The 22,583-nt window shown below is 47.5% G+C and overlaps 1 protein-coding gene across 1 annotated transcript; it reads left to right on the top strand.

Moving 5' to 3' along the window:
* Window positions 1-8,626: 8,626 nt before the first annotated feature.
* Window positions 8,627-21,108, top strand: LOC140279321 (uncharacterized; the record flags this gene model as incomplete). Its single annotated transcript, XM_072374438.1, has 7 exons — window positions 8,627-9,566; window positions 9,828-10,810; window positions 11,584-11,605; window positions 14,862-15,022; window positions 17,084-17,176; window positions 20,305-20,729; window positions 20,922-21,108. Coding segments are annotated over 7 exons (2,811 nt in total), but the record flags the coding sequence as incomplete, so codon positions are not given.
* Window positions 21,109-22,583: the final 1,475 nt, after the last annotated feature.

Here is a 22,583-nt window from a genome sequence, read left to right as displayed (position 1 = left end):
ACTCAGGGAGGTTCTTCAAAGACAAACCGGTTCTGCTGCATAACACGATCACTGCTTTGGACATTTTGTTGTTTTAAACCCTTTCTTTCACAATACAAATTCTGAATTGGAAATGAACTGCCACCACAGTCAGTTTGGAGGAGCCACACCTGTAGAAAAAGTATTTTAAACTGTAGATCATCACATCTGCGTTCAATCCACCACCATCCATGGCTTTAAGGGGATATTTAGAGGCTAAAGATGTTGTTTTTTTTATCTTTCAGACAGAAAGTTGATTGTAAACGCTTCACTCGACTTTCTGCTTTCTTCTGCTGCAGTTCCAGATTTTCATATCATCAGAAATTTGGTTTCTGTTTCTTTAAAGAGAGAAAACATGATTGTTGAATAGTGGCTTAAGGAGAAACCTTCAGGTTGTTTTTCCTCTTTTTGTTGTATTTTTGAAAAGCAACGAATCGATTTCACACATTTTAAGAGGCATAAAAGTGGAATTTTAGGTATGATGTGAGGTCTCTGTGCAGTGTAGTGGTGTCTTTGCTGCTCAGTGCAGCCTTGTGCAGGTGAAGAAATAAGACTTCTTTAAGACATCTCTATCAAAATATAAAATAAATTAAAATAAACACAACTGAACATGACGCACTCTGTGCAGCAGCCTTACAGAAAACAATGGGAACAAAAAGGTTACTTGTGTTCAGTTTTATTTACTTTAAAAAGTGGGTGTTGCCTTAAATTCCAAAGACAGCAACATCTCTGCAGTATAAATATGTCAGAATGCAAAGTCATGGACTTTATCCTTAATGAGAACAACATTTTCTGCATCTCAGATTTTCTTTTGTTAAGATTCTCGTACCACAGCAGCTTTAAATACGTGGACACGAACACTCAGAAGCCTCATTTCAAAGTGTTTTTAAGCTCTTCATGTTAATAATCAATTGGTCACCTTGTGTTACACCCGCCCGTTTCCACAAAAAAACAGATTAAATCCACAGAACACTTTTTAATTAAACATTAAACATCAAACAGTAAATTCCACTTAAGCCTTGAACTTGTAAAAAGTTGCTGTTTCACATAAAGGTTGGTCAGAATATATTTAAGTTAATTTACAAGATGTTAATCTAAATCATTTCTTTAATTATATATACATACATCAATATATATTGACAGCAAACACAGACTCAGCTAATTGTTATGTAGCAGATATAGCAAAATCACTGGCAGCTACAGAAACAAGAAAATTGTCTGCTATTAACAGAGAAAAATACTAATTTATCTAAATTTAACTTGAAATGGCATATTTAAAAAATGACAGATTACTAATTATCTATTTAAGCTTTCTGTTGTGGTGGACAATGCCAAATACACAGGCAATAAGGTGTGTTAAGGAGTGTTTCAATGATGCTATGACAAAGAAGAAGTGAGATTCTGAATGGTCATATTGTAAAAATAGAGCACACCCAGCTCACCTGTGAAGGATATATATACTGAAGTCATGAAGGAAAGTGTTAGAATGATCGAGTTCCACTGAGCAGCTCGTCATGTTAAAGCTGATCATTCCTCTGACTCTCATCGGGGTGATCTCCAGAACAGGTAACGTTTACATTTAATAGATATTTTCTTTTTATTTACTGGTTTATCTGCTGATTAAAAAAACAACTGAAATAAATCCCAAATACATATACTTTGGAGTCTTGTAAGATTTACTTTAAGTAGAACAGAAGGTGAACTAACAACCAAAAAAACTTACCAAATATATCTACAGTGTGTTAATTAGATGAGATTTTGTGGGATTAAACCAATTTTAATAATTAAAATATTGTAATTTTCAGATTACTTTTACAAATTCTGTGTTTAATCGTATTATTTGTAGCTGGAGCCCTGGTCTGTGACGTCTGTGAAGATCAGCAGTGTTCAACCACAAAACCAAAGACATGTGGCACAGAGACAATGTGTATAACAGCGGCCATTACAGGTATTTTCATCCTCATGTCCTACTTTAAGATCCAGTTAAAGACAGTAAATGTTCTCTGAGTTTATGTGTGATTTCCATCAACATTAACAAACTGCACTTTGACTCTGCAGCCACTTCATCTGGATCTACAGCACAGCAAATCTTCAAGGACTGTGCTCCATCCTCCCAGTGTCCAGCCACAGGCAGTCAGAAATTTTCAGTCAACTTGGGGTTTGCAAGTGCATTAGCATCGGCTGAGTGCTGCAACAACATAGACAGCTGCAACTCACATAATGTATCATGTAAGTAAACTCAGTGTAAGCTGCTCTGTGACCACCAGAAAACATCAGAGTGATAAGAAACAATATTCTGTCTTCTTTCTGTGGTGTTTGACACGTCTCTCCTCCAGATATGAACTGTTCTGATCTTCTGTGTTTCAGTCCCTTCTTCTCAGCCTTCTCCTAACAGTCTGCAGTGTGTTGTTTGTGACCCTTCCACCTCTCAATGCAGCGCTGCTATTCAGTGTTCAGGAGAGGAGGACAACTGCATCCAAGCAGCTGGTGAGTTTTCATCTGGAAAAGTTTTTAAAAAATGTAATCTTTGACTCTGGTTCCCACCTGAAAACATTTCAGACGAATTTCACCGATAAAGTTTTGTTAAATCAACAAGTGGAAGAAAGTTATTTAACAATCCTCTTTCTTTGAAGATTTTATGACAGATTATTGAACAAGTTACAAATTTAAACAAAGTTCAACCCGTTTTAAGTCTGTAATACTCAGCACAGCTGGTGACTGTTCTGACAGATGTTTTGTTATTTTCTAATTCAACACAGCAGCTGAAAAGTGTTCGATACCCACTGATCTAGCTTTGTGTTGTTTTTATTTTTTTGTAAAAACATAACTTGAAAGTTTAAACTCTACTTTTTAATCCTCAGTAACAAATGGATCCACAACATATCCAGCACTGGGCTGTGTGACTCAGAACACATGTGCAGCAGCTTCCAGTCTCGGTACTCTAGCTTTCATGGAAAATGTTGGTACCATCAGCAGTGGACCGACCTGCTGTACCACCACTTTGTGTAACAGTCAGGTGATAACAACAACTGCTGCTCCAACCACAACAACTGCTGCTCCAACCACCACAACTGCTACTCCAACCACAACAACAGCTGCTCCAACCACTACAACAGCTGCACCAACCACAACAACTGCTGCAGCAACCACCACAACAGCTGCACCAGCCACAACAACCGCTGCACCAACCACAACAACTGCTGCTCCAACCACAACAACTGCGGCACCAACCACTACAACAGCTGCACCAACAACTACAACAGCTGCAGCAACCACCACAACAGCTGCACCAGCCACAACAACCGCTGCTCCAACCACAACAACTGCGGCACCAACCACTACAACAGCTGCACCAACCACAACAACAGCTGCATCAACCACAACAACAGCTGCACCAACCACAACAACTGCTGCTCCAACCACAACAACTGCGGCACCAACCACTACAACAGCTGCACCAACCACAACAACAGCTAAACCAACCACAACAACAGCTGCACCAACCACAACAACAGCTGCAGCAACAACAACAACTTCTTCCCCAACCACCACAACAGCTGCACCAACTACAACAACTTCTTCCCCAACCACCACAACAGCTGCACCAACTACAACAACAGCTGCACCAACCACAACAACAGCTGCACCAACAACTACAACAGCTGCACCAACAACTACAACAGCTGCACCAACCACAACAACAGCTGCAGCAACAACAACAACTTCTTCCCCAACCACCACAACAGCTGCACCAACTACAACAACTTCTTCCCCAACCACCACAACAGCTGCACCAACTACAACAACAGCTGCACCAACCACAACAACAGCTGCAGCAACAACAACAACTTCTTCCCCAACCACCACAACAGCTGCACCAACCACAACAACATCTTCACCAACCACCTCAAGTGCTGCACCAACCACAACAACAGCTGCACCAACTACAACAACAGCTGCACCAACCACAACAACAGCAGCACCAACCACAACAACAGCTGCACCAACCACAACAACAGCTGCACCAACCACAACAACTTCTTCCCCAACCACAACAACTGCTGCACCAACCACAACAACAGCTGCAGCAACCACCACAACAACTGCACCAACCACAACAACAGCTGCAGCAACCACCACAACTTCTTCCCCAACCACCACAACAGCTGCACCAACTACAACAACAGCTGCACCAACCACAACAACAGCTGCAGCAACTACAACAACAGCTGCACCAACCACAACAACAGCTGCAGAAACAACAACAACTTCTTCCCCAACCACCACAACAGCTAAACCAACCACAACAACAGCTGCACCAACCACAACAACAGCTGCATCAACCACAACAACAACTGCACCAACCACAACAACAGCTGCAGCAACCACCACAACTTCTTCCCCAACCACCACAACAGCTGCACCAACTACAACAACAGCTGCACCAACCACAACAACAGCTGCAGCAACCACCACAACAACTGCACCAACCACAACAACAGCTGCAGCAACCACCACAACTTCTTCCCCAACCACCACAACAGCTGCACCAACTACAACAACAGCTGCACCAACCACAACAACAGCTGCAGCAACTACAACAACAGCTGCACCAACCACAACAACAGCTGCACCAACCACAACAACATCTTCACCAACCACTAAAACCGCTGCATCAACCACAACAACAGCTGCAGCAACCACAACTACTACACCAACCACCTCAAGTGCTGCACCAACCACAACAACAGCTAAACCAACCACAACAACCGCTGCAGCAACCACAACTGCTGCACCAACCACAACAACAGCTGCACCAACCACCACAACTTCTTCACCAACCACAACAACTGCTGCACCAACCACAACAACCGCTGCACCAACCACAACAACCGCTGCACCAACCACAACAACCGCTGCACCAACCACAACAACCGCTGCACCAACCACAACAACCGCTGCACCAACCACAACAACCGCTGCACCAACCACAACAACCGCTGCAGCAACCACAACTGCTGCACCAACCACAACAACAGCTGCACCAACCACCACAACTTCTTCACCAACCACAACAACAGCTGCACCAACCACAACAACAGCTGCACCAACCACAACAACAACTGCAGTAACTACCACAACTTCTTCACCAACCACAACAACTGCTGCACCAACCACAACAACTGCTGTACAAACCACAACAACCGCTGCACCAACCACAACAACCGCTGCACCAACCACAACAACAGCTGCAGCAACCACAACAACAGCTGCACCAACCACCACAACTTCTTCACCAACCACAACAACAGCTGCACCAACCACAACAACAGCTGCACCAACCACAACAACTGCTGCACCAACCACAACAACTGCTGTACAAACCACAACAACCGCTGCACCAACCACAACAACCGCTGCACCAACCACAACAACAGCTGCAGCAACCACAACAACAGCTGCACCAACCACCACAACTTCTTCACCAACCACAACAACAGCTGCATCAACCACAACAACAGCTGCACCAACCACCACAACAACTGCACCAACCACAACAACAGCTGCAGCAACCACCACAACTTCTTCCCCAACCACCACAACAGCTGCACCAACAACTACAACTGCTGCTCCAACCACAACAACTGCTGCACCAACCACAACAACTGCTGCACCAACCACTACAACAGCTGCACCAACCACAACAACAGCTGCAGCAACCACCACAACTTCTTCCCCAACCACCACAACAGCTGCACCAACAACTACAACTGCTGCTCCAACCACAACAACTGCTGCACCAACCACAACAACTGCTGCACCAACCACAACAACTATTGCTCCAACCACAACAACAGCTGCACCAACCACAACAACAGCTGCACCAACAACTACAACTGCTGCTCCAACCACAACAACTGCGGCTCCAACTACAACAACTATTGCTCCAACCACAACAACAGCTGCACCAACCACAACAACAGCTGCACCAACAACTACAACTGCTGCACCAACCACAACAACTATTGCTCCAACCACAACAACAGCTGCACCAACCACAACAACAGCTGCACCAACAACTACAACTGCTGCACCAACCACAACAACTATTGCTCCAACCACAACAACAGCTGCACCAACCACAACAACTGCTGCACCAACTACAACAACAGCTGCAGCAACCACCACAACTTCTTCCCCAACCACCACAACTACTGCACCAACCACAACAACAGCTGCACCAACCACAACAACAGCTAAACCAACCACAACAACAGCTGCACCAACCACAACAACAGCTGCACCAACCACAACAACTGCTGCAGCAACCACCACAACTTCTTCCCCAACCACCACAACTACTGCACCAACCACAACAACTGCTGCACCAACCACAACAACTGCTGCACCAACCACTACAACAGCTGCACCAACCACAACAACAGCTGCACCAACCACAACAACAGCTAAACCAACCACAACAACAGCTGCACCAACCACAACAACAGCTAAACCAACCACAACAACAGCTGCACCAACCACCACAACAACTGCACCAACCACAACAACAGCTGCAGCAACCACCAAAACTTCTTCCCCAACCACCACAACAGCTGCACCAACAACTACAACTGCTGCTCCAACCACAACAACTGCTGCACCAACCACAACAACTGCTGCACCAACCACTACAACAGCTGCACCAACCACAACAACAGCTGCAGCAACCACCACAACTTCTTCCCCAACAACCACAACAGCTGCAGCAACAACCACAACAACAGCTGCACCAACCACAACAACAGCTGCACCAACCACAACAACTGCTGTACCAACCACAACAACTGCTGCACCAACCACAACAACTGCTTTACCAACCACAACAACGGCTGCAGCAACCACCACAACTTCTTCCCCAACCACCACAACAGCTGCACCAACCACAACAACAGCTGCAGCAACCACAACAACCGCTGCAGAAACAACAACAACTTCTTCCCCAACCACCACAACAGCTGCACCAACCACAACAACATCTTCACCAACCACAACAACAGCTGCACCAACCACAACAACAGCTGCACCAACCACAACAACAACTGCAGTAACTACCACAACTTCTTCACCAACCACAACAACTGCTGCACCAACCACAACAACTGCTTTACCAACCACAAACACCGCTGCACCAACCACAACAACCGCTGCACCAACCACAACAACAGCTGCAGCAACCACAACAACAGCTGCACCAACCACCACAACTTCTTCACCAACCACAACAACAGCTGCACCAACCACAACAACAGCTGCACCAACCACAACAACTGCTGTACCAACCACAACAACTGCTGCACCAACCACCACAAAAGCTGCACCAACCACAACAACAGCTGCACCAACCACAACAACAGCTGCACCAACAACAACAACTGCTGCACCGACCACAACAACTGCTGCACCAACCACAACAACAGCTGCACCAACAACTACAACTGCGGCACCAACAACTACAACTGCTGCTCCAACCACAACAACTGCGGCTCCAACTACAACAACAGCTGCACCAACCACAACAACAGCTGCAGCAACTACAACAACAGCTGCAGCAACCACCACAACGTCTTCCCCAACCACCACAACTACTGCACCAACCACAACAACAGCTGCACCAACCACAACAACAGCTAAACCAACCACAACAACAGCTGCACCAACCACAACAACAGCTGCATCAACCACAACAACAGCTGCACCAACCACCTCAAGTTCTGCACCAACCACAACAACAGCTGCACCAATAACAACAACAGCTGCACCAACCACAACAACAGCTGCACCAACCACAACAACAGCTGCAGCAACCACCACAACGTCTTCCCCAACCACCACAACTACTGCACCAACCACAACAACAGCTGCACCAACCACAACAACAGCTAAACCAACCACAACAACAGCTGCACCAACCACCACAACAGCTGCACCAACCACAACAACAGCTGCAGCAACCACCACAACTTCTTCCCCAACCACCACAACAGCTGCAGCAACAACAACAACAGCTGCACCAACCACAACAACAGCTGCAGCAACAACCACAACTTCTTCCCCAACCACCACAACTGCTGCACCAACTACAACAACAACTGCAGCAACCACCACAACTTCTTCCCCAACCACCACAACTACTGCACCAACCACAACAACAGCTGCACCAACCACAACAACAGCTGCATCAACCACAACAACAGCTGCACCAACCACCACAACAGCTGCACCAACCACAACAACAGCTGCAGCAACCACCACAACTTCTTCCCCAACCACCACAACAGCTGCAGCAACAACCACAACTGCTGCACCAACCACAACAACAGCTGCACCAACCACAACAACAGCTGCACCAACCACAACAACTGCTGTACCAACCACAACAACTGCTTTACCAACCACAACAACAGCTGCAGCAACCACCACAACTTCTTCCCCAACCACCACAACAGCTGCACCAACCACAACAACAGCTGCAGCAACCACAACAACCGCTGCAGAAACAACAACAACTTCTTCCCCAACCACCACAACAGCTGCACCAACCACAACAACATCTTCACCAACCACTAAAACCGCTGCATCAACCACAACAACTACTACACCAACCACCTCAAGTGCTGCACCAACCACAACAACAGCTAAACCAACCACAACAACCGCTGCAGCAACCACAACTGCTGCACCAACCACAACAACAGCTGCACCAACCACCACAACTTCTTCACCAACCACAACAACTGCTGCACCAACCACAACAACCGCTGCACCAACCACAACAACCGCTGCACCAACCACAACAACAGCTGCAGCAACCACAACTGCTGCACCAACCACAACAACAGCTGCACCAACCACCACAACTTCTTCACCAACAACAACAACAGCTGCACCAACCACAACAACAGCTGCACCAACCACCACAACTTCTTCACCAACCACAACAACTGCTGCACCAACCACAACAACTGCTGTACCAACCACAACAACCGCTGCACCAACCACAACAACCGCTGCACCAACCACAACAACAGCAGCAGCAACCACAACAACAGCTGCACCAACCACCACAACTTCTTCACCAACCACAACAACAGCTGCACCAACCACAACAACAGCTGCACCAACCACAACAACTGCTGTACCAACCACAACAACTGCTGCACCAACCACAACAACTGCTGTACCAACCACAACAACTGCTGCACCAACCACCACAAAAGCTGCACCAACCACCACGACTTCTTCACCAACCACAACAACTGCTTCACCAACCACAACAACTGCTGTACCAACCACAACAACCGCTGCACCAACCACAACAACCGCTGCACCAACCACCACAACAGCTGCACCAACCACAACAACAGCTGCAGCAACCACAACAACAGCTGCACCAACCACAACAACAGCTGCACCAACCACAACAACAGCTGCAGCAACCACAACAACAGCTGCACCAACCACCTCAACTTCTTCACCAACCACCTCAAGTGCTGCATCAACCACCACAACTGTTGCACCAACCACTACAACAGCTGCACCGACCACAACAACTGCTGCACCAACCACCTCAAGTTCTGCACCGACCACAACAACAGCTGCACCAATAACAACAACAGCTGCACCAACCACCACGACTGCTTTACCAACCACAACAACAGCTGCAGCAACCACCACAACTGCTTTACCAACTACAACAACAGCTGCACCAACCACAACAACATCTTCACCAACCACCTCAAGTGCTGCAGCAACAACAACAACTTCTTCCCCAACCACCTCAAGTGCTGCACCAACCACCACAACAGCTGCACCAACCACAACAACTTCTTCCCCAACCACCACAACAGCTGCAGCAACCACCACAACTTCTTCCCCAACCACCACAACAGCTGCACCAACCACAACAACAGCTAAACCAACCACAACAACAGCTGCACCAACCACAACAACAACTGCACCAACCACAACAACAGCTGCAGCAACCACCACAACTTCTTCCCCAACCACCACAACAGCTGCACCAACAACTACAACTGCTGCTCCAACCACAACAACTGCTGCACCAACCACAACAACTGCTGCACCAACCACAACAACTATTGCTCCAACCACAACAACAGCTGCACCAACCACAACAACAGCTGCACCAACAACAACAACTGCTGCACCGACCACAACAACTGCTGCTCCAACTACAACAACAGCTGCAGCAACTACAACAACAGCTGCAGCAACCACCACAACGTCTTCCCCAACCACCACAACAGCTGCACCAACCACAACAACAGCTAAACCAACCACAACAACAGCTGCACCAACCACAACAACAGCTGCACCAACCACAACAACAGCTGCAGCAACCACCACAACTTCTTCCCCAACCACCACAACAGCTGCACCAACCACAACAACAGCTAAACCAACCACAACAACAGCTGCACCAACCACAACAACAGCTGCATCAACCACAACAACAGCTGCACCAACCACCACAACAACTGCACCAACCACAACAACAGCTGCAGCAACCACCACAACTTCTTCCCCAACCACCACAACAGCTGCACCAACAACTACAACTGCTGCTCCAACCACAACAACTGCTGCACCAACCACAACAACTGCTGCACCAACCACAACAACTATTGCTCCAACCACAACAACAGCTGCACCAACCACAACAACAGCTGCACCAACAACTACAACTGCTGCTCCAACCACAACAACTGCGGCTCCAACTACAACAACTATTGCTCCAACCACAACAACAGCTGCACCAACCACAACAACAGCTGCACCAACAACTACAACTGCTGCACCAACCACAACAACTATTGCTCCAACCACAACAACAGCTGCACCAACCACAACAACAGCTGCACCAACAACTACAACTGCTGCACCAACCACAACAACTATTGCTCCAACCACAACAACAGCTGCACCAACCACAACAACTGCTGCACCAACTACAACAACAGCTGCAGCAACCACCACAACTTCTTCCCCAACCACCACAACTACTGCACCAACCACAACAACAGCTGCACCAACCACAACAACAGCTAAACCAACCACAACAACAGCTGCACCAACCACAACAACAGCTGCAGCAACCACCACAACTTCTTCCCCAACCACCACAACAGCTGCAGCAACAACCACAACTGCTGCACCAACCACAACAACAGCTGCACCAACCACAACAACAGCTGCACCAACCACAACAACTGCTTTACCAACCACAACAACAGCTGCAGCAACCACCACAACTTCTTCCCCAACCACCACAACAGCTGCAGCAACCACAACAACAGCTGCAGCAACCACAACAACAGCTGCAGCAACCACAACAACAGCTGCACCAACCGCAACAACAGCTGCACCAACCACCTCAATTTTTGCACCAACCACAACAACAGCTGCAGCAACCACAACAACAGCTGCACCAATAAAAACAACAGCTGCACCAACCACCACAACTTCTTCACCAACCACCTCAAGTGCTGCATCAACCACCACAACTGTTGCACCAACCACTACAACAGCTGCACCGACCACAACAACTGCTGCACCAACCACCTCAAGTTCTGCACCGACCACAACAACAGCTGCACCAATAACAACAACAGCTGCACCAACCACAACAACAGCTGCAGCAACCACCACAACTTCTTCACCAACCACCTCAAGTGCTGCATCAACCACCACAACTGTTGCACCAACCACTACAACAGCTGCACCGACCACAACAACAGCTGCACCAATAACAAAAACAGCTGCACCAACCACCACGACTGCTTTACCAACCACAACAACAGCTGCAGCAACCACCACAACTGCTTTACCAACTACAACAACTGCACCAACCACAAAAACAGCTGTACCAACCACCACAACTGCTGCACCAACCACCTCAAGTGCTGCACCAGCCACAACAACAACTGCACCAACCACAACAACAGCTTCACAAACCACAACAACAGCTGCAGTAACTACCAAAACTGCTGCAGCAACTACCAAAACTTCTTCACCAACCACCTCAAGAGCTGCACCAACCACAACAACAGCTGAAGCAACCACCAAACCTGCTGCTTCAACCACAACAACTGCACAAACTACGACAAGATCGCTGCCACCTACTTTAACAGCTGCACTAGTCACCACAACAACAGCTGCATCAACTACTTCAACACTTGGACCAACCACCACAGCCCCTCAATTAACAACTAAAACAACTGAACCAACCACAACAACAGAAGAAACAACCAAGACAACCACTGCACCAACCACCACATCTTCTGCACAAACTACGACAACAGCGCCGCAACCTACTTTAACAGCTGCACTAGTCACCGAAAACGCATTACCAACCACAACAACCGCTGCACCAACCACAACAACAGCAGCAACTACCACAACTTCTTCACCAACTACAACAACTGCACCAACCACAACAACAGCTGCACCAACCACAACAACTGCTGTACCAACCACAACAACCGCTGTACCAACCACAACAACAGCTGCACCAACCACAACAACCACTGTACCAACCACAACAACCGCTGTACCAACCACAACAACAGCTGCAGTGACTACCATAACTTCTTCACCAACCACAACAACAGCTGCACCAACCACAACAACTGCTGTACCAACCACAACAACAGCTGCACCAACCACAACAACCGCTGTACAAACCACAACAACCGCTGCACCAACCACAACAACCGCTGTACCAACCACAACAACTGCTGTACCAACCACAACAACAGCTGCAGTAACTACCACAACTTCTTCACCAACCACAACAACAGCTGCACCAACCACAACAACTGCTGTACCAACCACAACAACTGCTGCACCAACCACAACAACCGCTGTGCCAACCACAACAACCGCTGCACCAACCACAACAACCGCTGTACCAACCACAACAACCGCTGTACCAACCACAAAAACAGGTGCAGTAACTACCACAACTTCTTCACCAACCACAACAACCGCTGCACCAACCACAACAACAGCAGCACCAACCACAACAACTGCTGTACCAACCACAGCAACAGCTGCAGTAACTACCACAACTTCTTCACCAACCACAACAACAGCTGCACCAACCACAACAACTGCTGTACCAACCACAACAACTGCTGCACCAACAACAACAACCGCTGTACCAACCACAACAACAGCTGCACCAACCAAAACAACTGCTGCACCAACCACAACAACCGCTGTACCAACCACAACAACCGCTGTACCAACTACAACAACCGCTGTACCAACCACAACAACTGCTGCACCAACAACAACAACCGCTGTACCAACCACAACAACAGCTGCACCAACCAAAACAACTGCTGTACCAACCACAACAACCGCTGTACCAACCACAACAACCGCTGTACCAACCACAACAACAGCTGCAGTAACTACCACAACATTAGCTGCAGTAACTACCACAACTTCTTCACCAACCACAACAGCAGCTGTACCAACCACAACAACAGTTGCAGTAACTACCACAACTTCTTCACCAACCACAACAACCGCTGCACCAACCACAACAACAGCTGCACCAACCACAACAACCGCTGTACCAACCACAACAACTGCTGCACTAACCACAACAACCGTTGCACCAACCACAACAACCGCTGTACCAACCACAACAACCGCTGTACCAACCACAAAAACAGCTGCAGTAACTACCACAACTTCTTCACCAACCACAACAACCGCTGCACCAACCACAACAACAGCAGCACCAACCACAACAACTGCTGTACCAACCACAACAACAGCTGCAGTAACTACCACAACTTCTTCACCAACCACAACAACAGCTGCACCAACCACAACAACTGCTGTACCAACCACAACAACTGCTGCACCAACAACAACAACCGCTGTACCAACCACAACAACAGCTGCACCAACCAAAACAACTGCTGCACCAACCACAACAACCGCTGTACCAACCACAACAACCGCTGTACCAACCACAACAACCGCTGTACCAACCACAACAACAGCTGCAGTAACTACCACAACATTAGCTGCAGTAACTACCACAACTTCTTCACCAACCACAACAACAGCTGTACCAACAACAACAACAGTTGCAGTAACTACCACAACTTCTTCACCAACCACAACAACAGCTGCACCAACCAAAACAACTGCTGCACCAACCACAACAACCGCTGTACCAACCACAACAACCGCTGTACCAACCACAACAACTGCTGTACCAACCACAACAACTGCTGCACCAACAACAACAACCGCTGTACCAACCACAACAACAGCTGCACCAACCAAAACAACTGCTGTACCAACCACAACAACCGCTGTACCAACCACAACAACAGCTGCAGTAACTACCACAACATTAGCTGCAGTAACTACCACAACTTCTTCTCCAACCACAACAACAGCTGTACCAACCACAACAACAGTTGCAGTAACTACCACAACTTCTTCACCAACCACAACAACAGCTGCACCAACCACAACAAACGCTGTACCAACCACAACAACTGCTGCACTAACCACAACAACCGTTGCACCAACCACAACAACCGCTGTACCAACCACAACAACCGCTGTACCAACCACAAAAACAGCTGCAGTAACTACCACAACTTCTTCACCAACCACAACAACCGCTGCACCAACCACAACAACAGCAGCACCAACCACAACAACTGCTGTACCAACCACCACAACAGCTGCAGTAACTACCACAACTTCTTCACCAACCACAACAACAGCTGCAGCAACCACAACAACTGCTGTACCAACCACAACAACTGCTGCACCAACAACAACAACCGCTGTACCAACCACAACAACAGCTGCACCAACCAAAACAACTGCTGCACCAACCACAACAACCGCTGTACCAACCACAACAACCGCTGTACCAACCACAACAACCGCTGTACCAACCACAACAACAGCTGCAGTAACTACCACAACATTAGCTGCAGTAACTACCACAACTTCTTCACCAACCACAACAACAGCTGCACCAACCACAACAACCGCTGTACCAACCACAACAACCGCTGTACCAACCACAACAACCGCTGTACCAACCACAACAACAGCTGCAGTAACTACCACAACATTAGCTGCAGTAACTACCACAACTTCTTCACCAACCACAACAACCGCTGCACCAACCACAACAACAGTTGCAGTAACTACCACAACTTCTTCACCAACCACAACAACAGCTGCACCAACCACAACAACCGCTGTACCAACCACAACAACCGCTGTACCAACCACAACAACCGCTGTACCAACCACAACAACTGCTGTACCAACCACAACAACTGCTGCACCAACAACAACAACCGCTGTACCAACCACAACAACAGCTGCACCAACCAAAACAACTGCTGCACCAACCACAACAACCGCTGTACCAACCACAACAACCGCTGTACCAACCACAACAACCGCTGTACCAACCACAACAACAGCTGCAGTAACTACCACAACATTAGCTGCAGTAACTACCACAACTTCTTCACCAACCACAACAACAGCTGCACCAACCACAACAACCGCTGTACCAACCACAACAACCGCTGTACCAACCACAACAACCGCTGTACCAACCACAACAACAGCTGCAGTAACTACCACAACATTAGCTGCAGTAACTACCACAACTTCTTCACCAACCACAACAACCGCTGCACCAACCACAACAACAGTTGCAGTAACTACCACAACTTCTTCACCAACCACAACAACAGCTGCACCAACCACAACAACCGCTGTACCAACCACAACAACCGCTGTACCAACCACAACAACCGCTGTACCAACCACAACAACTGCTGTACCAACCACAACAACTGCTGCACCAACAACAACAACCGCTGTACCAACCACAACAACAGCTGCACCAACCAAAACAACTGCTGTACCAACCACAACAACCGCTGTACCAACCACAACAACAGCTGCAGTAACTACCACAACATTAGCTGCAGTAACTACCACAACTTCTTCACCAACCACAACAACAGCTGTACCAACCACAACAACAGTTGCAGTAACTACCACAACTTCTTCACCAACCACAACAACCGCTGCACTAACCACAACAACAGCTGCACCAACCACAACAACCGCTGTACCAACCACAACAACTGCTGCACTAACCACAACAACCACTGCACCAACCACAACAACAGCAGTAACTACCACAACTTCTTCACCAGCTACAACAACTGCACCAACCACAAAAACAGCTGTACCAACCACCACAACAGCAGCACCAACCACCACGACTTCTTCACCAACCACCTCAAGTGCTGCACCAACCATCTCAAGTGCTGCACCAGCCACAACAACCGCTGCACCAACCACAACAACAGCTGCACCAGCCACAACAACAACTGCACCAGCCACAACAACAGCTGCACCAACCACAACAACAGCTGCACCAACCACAACAACAGCTGCATCAACTACTTCAACACTTGGACCAACCACCACAGCCCCTCAATTAACAACTAAAACAACTGAACCAACCACAACAACAGAAGGAACAACCAAGAAAACCACTGCACCAACCACCACATCTTCTGCACAAACTACGACAACAGCGCCGCAACCTACTTTAACAGCTGCACTAGTCACCGAAAACGCATTACCAACCACAACAACTGCTGCACCAACCACAACAACAGCAGCAACTACCACAACTTCTTCACCAACTACAACAACTGCACCAACCACAACAACAGCTGCACCAACCACAACAACTGCTGTACCAACCACAACAACCGCTGTACCAACCACAACAACCGCTGTACCAACCACAACAACAGCTGCACCAACCACAACAACTGCTGTACCAACCACAACAACCGCTGTACCAACCACAACAACAGCTGCACCAACCACAACAACAGCTGTACCAACCACAACAACCGCTCTACCAACCACAACAACAGCTGCACCAACCACAACAACTGCTGTACCAACCACAACAACCGCTGTACCAACCACAACAACAGCTGCACCAACCACAACAACTGCTGTACCAACCACAACAACCGCTGTACCAACCACAACAACCGCTGTACCAACCACAACAACAGCTGCACCAACCACAACAACTGCTGTACCAACCACAACAACCGCTGTACCAACCACAACAACAGCTGCACCAACCACAACAACCGCTGTACCAACCACAACAACCGCTGTACCAACCACAACAACAGCTGCAGTGACTACCATAACTTCTTCACCAACCACAACAACAGCTGCACCAACCACAACAACTGCTGTACCAACCACAACAACAGCTGCACCAACCACAACAACCGCTGTACCAACCACAACAACCGCTGCACCAACCACAACAACCGCTGTACCAACCACAACAACCGCTGTACCAACCACAACAACAGCTGCAGTAACTACCACAACTTCTTCACCAACCACAACAACAGCTGCACCAACCACAACAACTGCTGTACCAACCACAACAACTGCTGCACCAACAACAACAACCGCTGTGCCAACCACAACAACCGCTGCACCAACCACAACAACCGCTGCACCAACCACAACAACCGCTGTACCAACCACAAAAACAGCTGCAGTAACTACCACAACTTCTTCACCAACCACAACAACCGCTGCACCAACCACAACAACAGCAGCACCAACCACAACAACTGCTGTACCAACCACAACAACAGCTGCAGTAACTACCACAACTTCTTCACCAACCACAACAACAGCTGCACCAACCACAACAACTGCTGTACCAACCACAAACACTGCTGCACCAACAACAACAACCGCTGTACCAACCACAACAACAGCTGCACCAACCAAAACAACGGCTTTACCAACCACAACAACCGCTGTGCCAACCACAACAACCGCTGCACCAACCACAACAACCGCTGAACCAACCACAACAACCGCTGCACCAACCACAACAACAGCTGCACCAACCACAACAACCGCTGTACCAACCACAACAACAGCAGTAACTACCACAACTTCTTCACCAGCTACAACAACTGCACCAACCACAAAAACAGCTGTACCAACCACCACAACTGCTGCACCAACCACCTCAAGTGCTGCACCAACCACAACAACATCAGCACCAACCACCACGACTTCTTCACCAACCACCTCAAGTGCTGCACCAACCATCTCAAGTGCTGCACCAGCCACAACAACCGCTGCACCAACCACAACAACAGCTGCACCAGCCACAACAACAACTGCACCAGCCACAACAACAGCTGCACCAACCACAACAACTGCTGTACCAACCAAAACAACCGCTGTACCAACCACAACAACAGCTGCACCAACCACAACAACTGCTGTACCAACCACAACAACCGCTGTACCAACCACAACAACCGCTGTACCAACCACAACAACAGCTGCACCAACCACAACAACAGCTGCACCAACCACAACAACTGCTGTACCAACCACAACAACCGCTGTACCAACCACAACAACCGCTGTACCAACCACAACAACAGCTGCACCAACCACAACAACCGCTGTACCAACCACAACAACCGCTGTACCAACCACAACAACAGCTGCAGTAACTACCACAACTTCTTCACCAACCACAACAACAGCTGCACCAACCACAACAGCTGCTGTACCAACCACAACCACAGCTGCACCAACCACAACAACCGCTGTACCAACCACAACAACCGCTGCACCAACCACAACAACCGCTGTACCAACCACAACAACCGCTGTACCAACCACAACAACTGCTGTACCAACCACAACAACCGCTGTACCAACCACAACAACCGCTGTACCAACCACAACAACAGCTGCACCAACCACAACAACCGCTGTACCAACCACAACAACCGCTGTACCAACCACAACAACAGCTGCAGTAACTACCACAACTTCTTCACCAACCACAACAACAGCTGCACCAACCACAACAGCTGCTGTACCAACCACAACCACAGCTGCACCAACCACAACAACCGCTGTACCAACCACAACAACCGCTGCACCAACCACAACAACCGCTGTACCAACCACAACAACCGCTGTACCAACCACAACAACCGCTGTACCAACCACAACAACCGCTGTACCAACCACAACAACAGCTGCAGTAACTACCACAACTTCTTCACCAACCACAACAACAGCTGCACCAACCACAACAACTGCTGTACCAACCACAACAACCGCTGTACCAACCACAACAACCGCTGTACCAACCACAACAACTGCTGCACCAACCACAACAACCGCTGTACCAACCACAACAACCGCTGTACCAACCACAACAACAGCTGCAGTAACTACCACAACTTCTTCACCAACCACAACAACCGCTGTACCAACCACAACAACCGCTGTACCAACCAAGACAACCACTGTACCAACCACCACATCTTCTGCACAAACTACGACAACAGCGCCGCATCCTACTTTAACAGCTGCACTAGTCACCGAAAACGCATTACCAACCACAACAACCGCTGCACCAACCACAACAACAGCAGCAACTACCACAACTTCTTCACCAACTACAACAACTGCACCAACCACAACAACAGCTGCACCAACCACAACAACCGCTGTACCAACCACAACAACAGCTGCACCAACCACAACAACTGCTGTACCAACCACAACAACTGCTGCACCAACAACAACAGCTGCAGTAACTACCACAACTTCTTCACCAACCACAACAACCGCTGCACCAACCACAACAAACGTTGTACCAACCACAACAACAGCAGCACCAACCACAACAACTGCTGTACCAACCACAACAACAGCTACAGTAACTACCACAACTTCTTCACCAACCACAACAACCGCTGCACCAACCACAACAACCGCTGTACCAACCACAACAACAGCTGCACCAACCACAACAACAGCTGCAGTAACTACCACAACAACAGCTGCAGTAACTACCACAACTTCTTCACCAACCACAACAACAGCTGCACCAACCACAACAACAGTTGCAGTAACTACCACAACTTCTTCACCAACCACAACAACAGCTGCACCAACCACAACAACAGCTGCAGTAACCACCACAACTGCTTCGCCAACCACAACAACTTCTTCACCAACCACAACAACTGCTGCACCAACCACAACAACTGCTGTAACTACCACAACAACTGTTGTACCAACCAGATCAACTGCTGCACCAACCACAACAACAGCTGCAGCAACTACCACATCTTCTTCACCAACTACCAATACCGCTGCATCAACAACTACAACAGCAGCACTAACCACCAAAACTGCTGCACCAACCACAACAACAGTGCCGCCACCCACTTTAACAGCTGCACTAGTCACCACAACCGCTGCATCAACCACAACAACTACTACACTAACCACCACAACAGCTGCACCAACCACAACAACAGCTGCAGCAACTACCACATCTTCTTCACCAACTACCAATACCGCTGCATCAACAACTACAACAGCAGCACTAACCACCAAAACTGCTGCACCAACCACAACAACAGTGCCGCCACCCACTTTAACAGCTGCACTAGTCACCACAACCGCTGCACCAACCACAACAACTTCTTCACCAACCACCTCAAGTGCTGCACCAACCAGAAACATAGTTGCATCAACTACTTCAACTCTTGGACCAACCACCACAGCCCCTGAATTAACAACTAAAACAACTGTACCAACCACAACAACAGCTGCAGTAACTACCACAACTTCTTCACCAACCACCACAACCGCTGCATCAACCACAACAACTACTACACTAACCACCACAACAGCTGCACCAACCACAACAACTACTACACTAACCACCACAACAGCTGCACCAACCACAACAACTACTACACTAACCACCACAACAGCTGCACCAACCAAAACTACAACCACAACCACTTTGTCACCTGTCACAACGGCTGCTGCCACAACTACACAACCAATCACAACACAATCAGCCACAACCACTAGTGATGCAGGTCATGTCAATTTGAACATGTTCCACCTGCTACTTGGACTACTTGTTTTTATCTTTTAGACGACCATAGATGTCCTAGAGATATCTAATCTGCTACCAAAAGTGGAGACTTTGAAGATATCTTGAGGCTTTCATTTTATTTTACCTTTACTTATCATAATTAGTTTGTTTTATTTATGAAAATGAGATCTGATTAAGTTATATAAATATATTTTTTGGTATAATAATGTAAAAATTTGATATTCTTTCACTTGGATAAATTTCTTTTCATGCTTTTAATTATGTATGTGTATAAATCAAAGCTGTCAGGTATGCTTTCATCAGTAAATTCTGGTCTATGTCTTAAATTTAATATATAATTTACCTGCTATATCGTACAATAAAATGGTAATTTTTCAATATGCCTTATACCTTTGTTCTATTTCCTGCAAAATAATGTCTTATATGAGCCTGGCGGGGTTTAACTTTATTTTTGTAAAATGTTCATGCAGTTTTAATATTTAGTATTAAGTCTGTATCTTGTTATTCTCACACCTCTGGATGAAATTTGTTATAAAGTAACACACTGCCAGCTGGCAAAATATCTCACAGTAAGTGACAGATTAACATACACAAACAAGTTTTTCCAAAAGTACACAATATTGTTCCTGAAACACTTTAATGACACATATCTTAAACCAGGACATTGATAATATTATGCTGTGGACAGTGTGGAGTGTCACACACGATGGTTAAACTGTCTTTGGTCTGTGACAGCATGTTAGAGTCTTGCCTTTTTGAATCTTCTCTTTTGAAAGATTTTATTTTAATGGTTTAAAAAGTAAACTTCAGCAACAGAAGTGAGATTAAACACTGGAATAGATTCATCCAGTTTAGATATAACTACACTGTTATGTACCACATGAGATTTCCCAGCATCCTGCACTGATGCTTTACAGCGTGTCATAAGATAAAATGCCTCTGCTTCAGAGCCATTATGTTAAACCAACCTCAGTTAAATAGCACGTGTGACACGGCTGTAGCATCAAATTATTTTTTTTGTGGTACCTCAATCTGTTCCTGACGAAATATACATTTACTTCTAGTTCAGTTTCCAGGTTTGGACTCCTTCACACAGCGCTGAAAGGACTTCTGTAAAGAACACACAGGGGTATCCTCAGGTATAGCTCCTCTGACCTCCGGGTGCATTTTAGGAAATGAGACATCCTCAGCATATTTGGCTGTGAACACTGTAAAGGAGAAAGGAAGAGTGAGGAGACGAGGGGGCACAAAAATAACTGTATGAGCCTTATGAGCCATTTTGGGCTTGCTTTTACAGACCCAGTTACTTGTTTCTGTCACAGATCTGGTAACATCTGTCCCGGTGGAGTTCAGCATTGAACGGGAAGGCTTTGGTAAGAAGCACACAGACTTTAGGACGAGGAAGAAAGCCAAGCAGGCTAATGCGCTGGGTTTTTGAGTAATGTGG

The sequence above is a fragment of the Leuresthes tenuis genome, unplaced genomic scaffold (assembly GCF_036924035.1).
Source record: "Leuresthes tenuis unplaced genomic scaffold, fLeuTen1.0.hap1 SCAF_21, whole genome shotgun sequence".
Classification (NCBI taxonomy): domain Eukaryota; kingdom Metazoa; phylum Chordata; class Actinopteri; order Atheriniformes; family Atherinopsidae; genus Leuresthes; species Leuresthes tenuis.
Note: the sequence above shows the minus strand (reverse complement) of the source record. Positions and strands in the feature narration are given on the sequence as shown.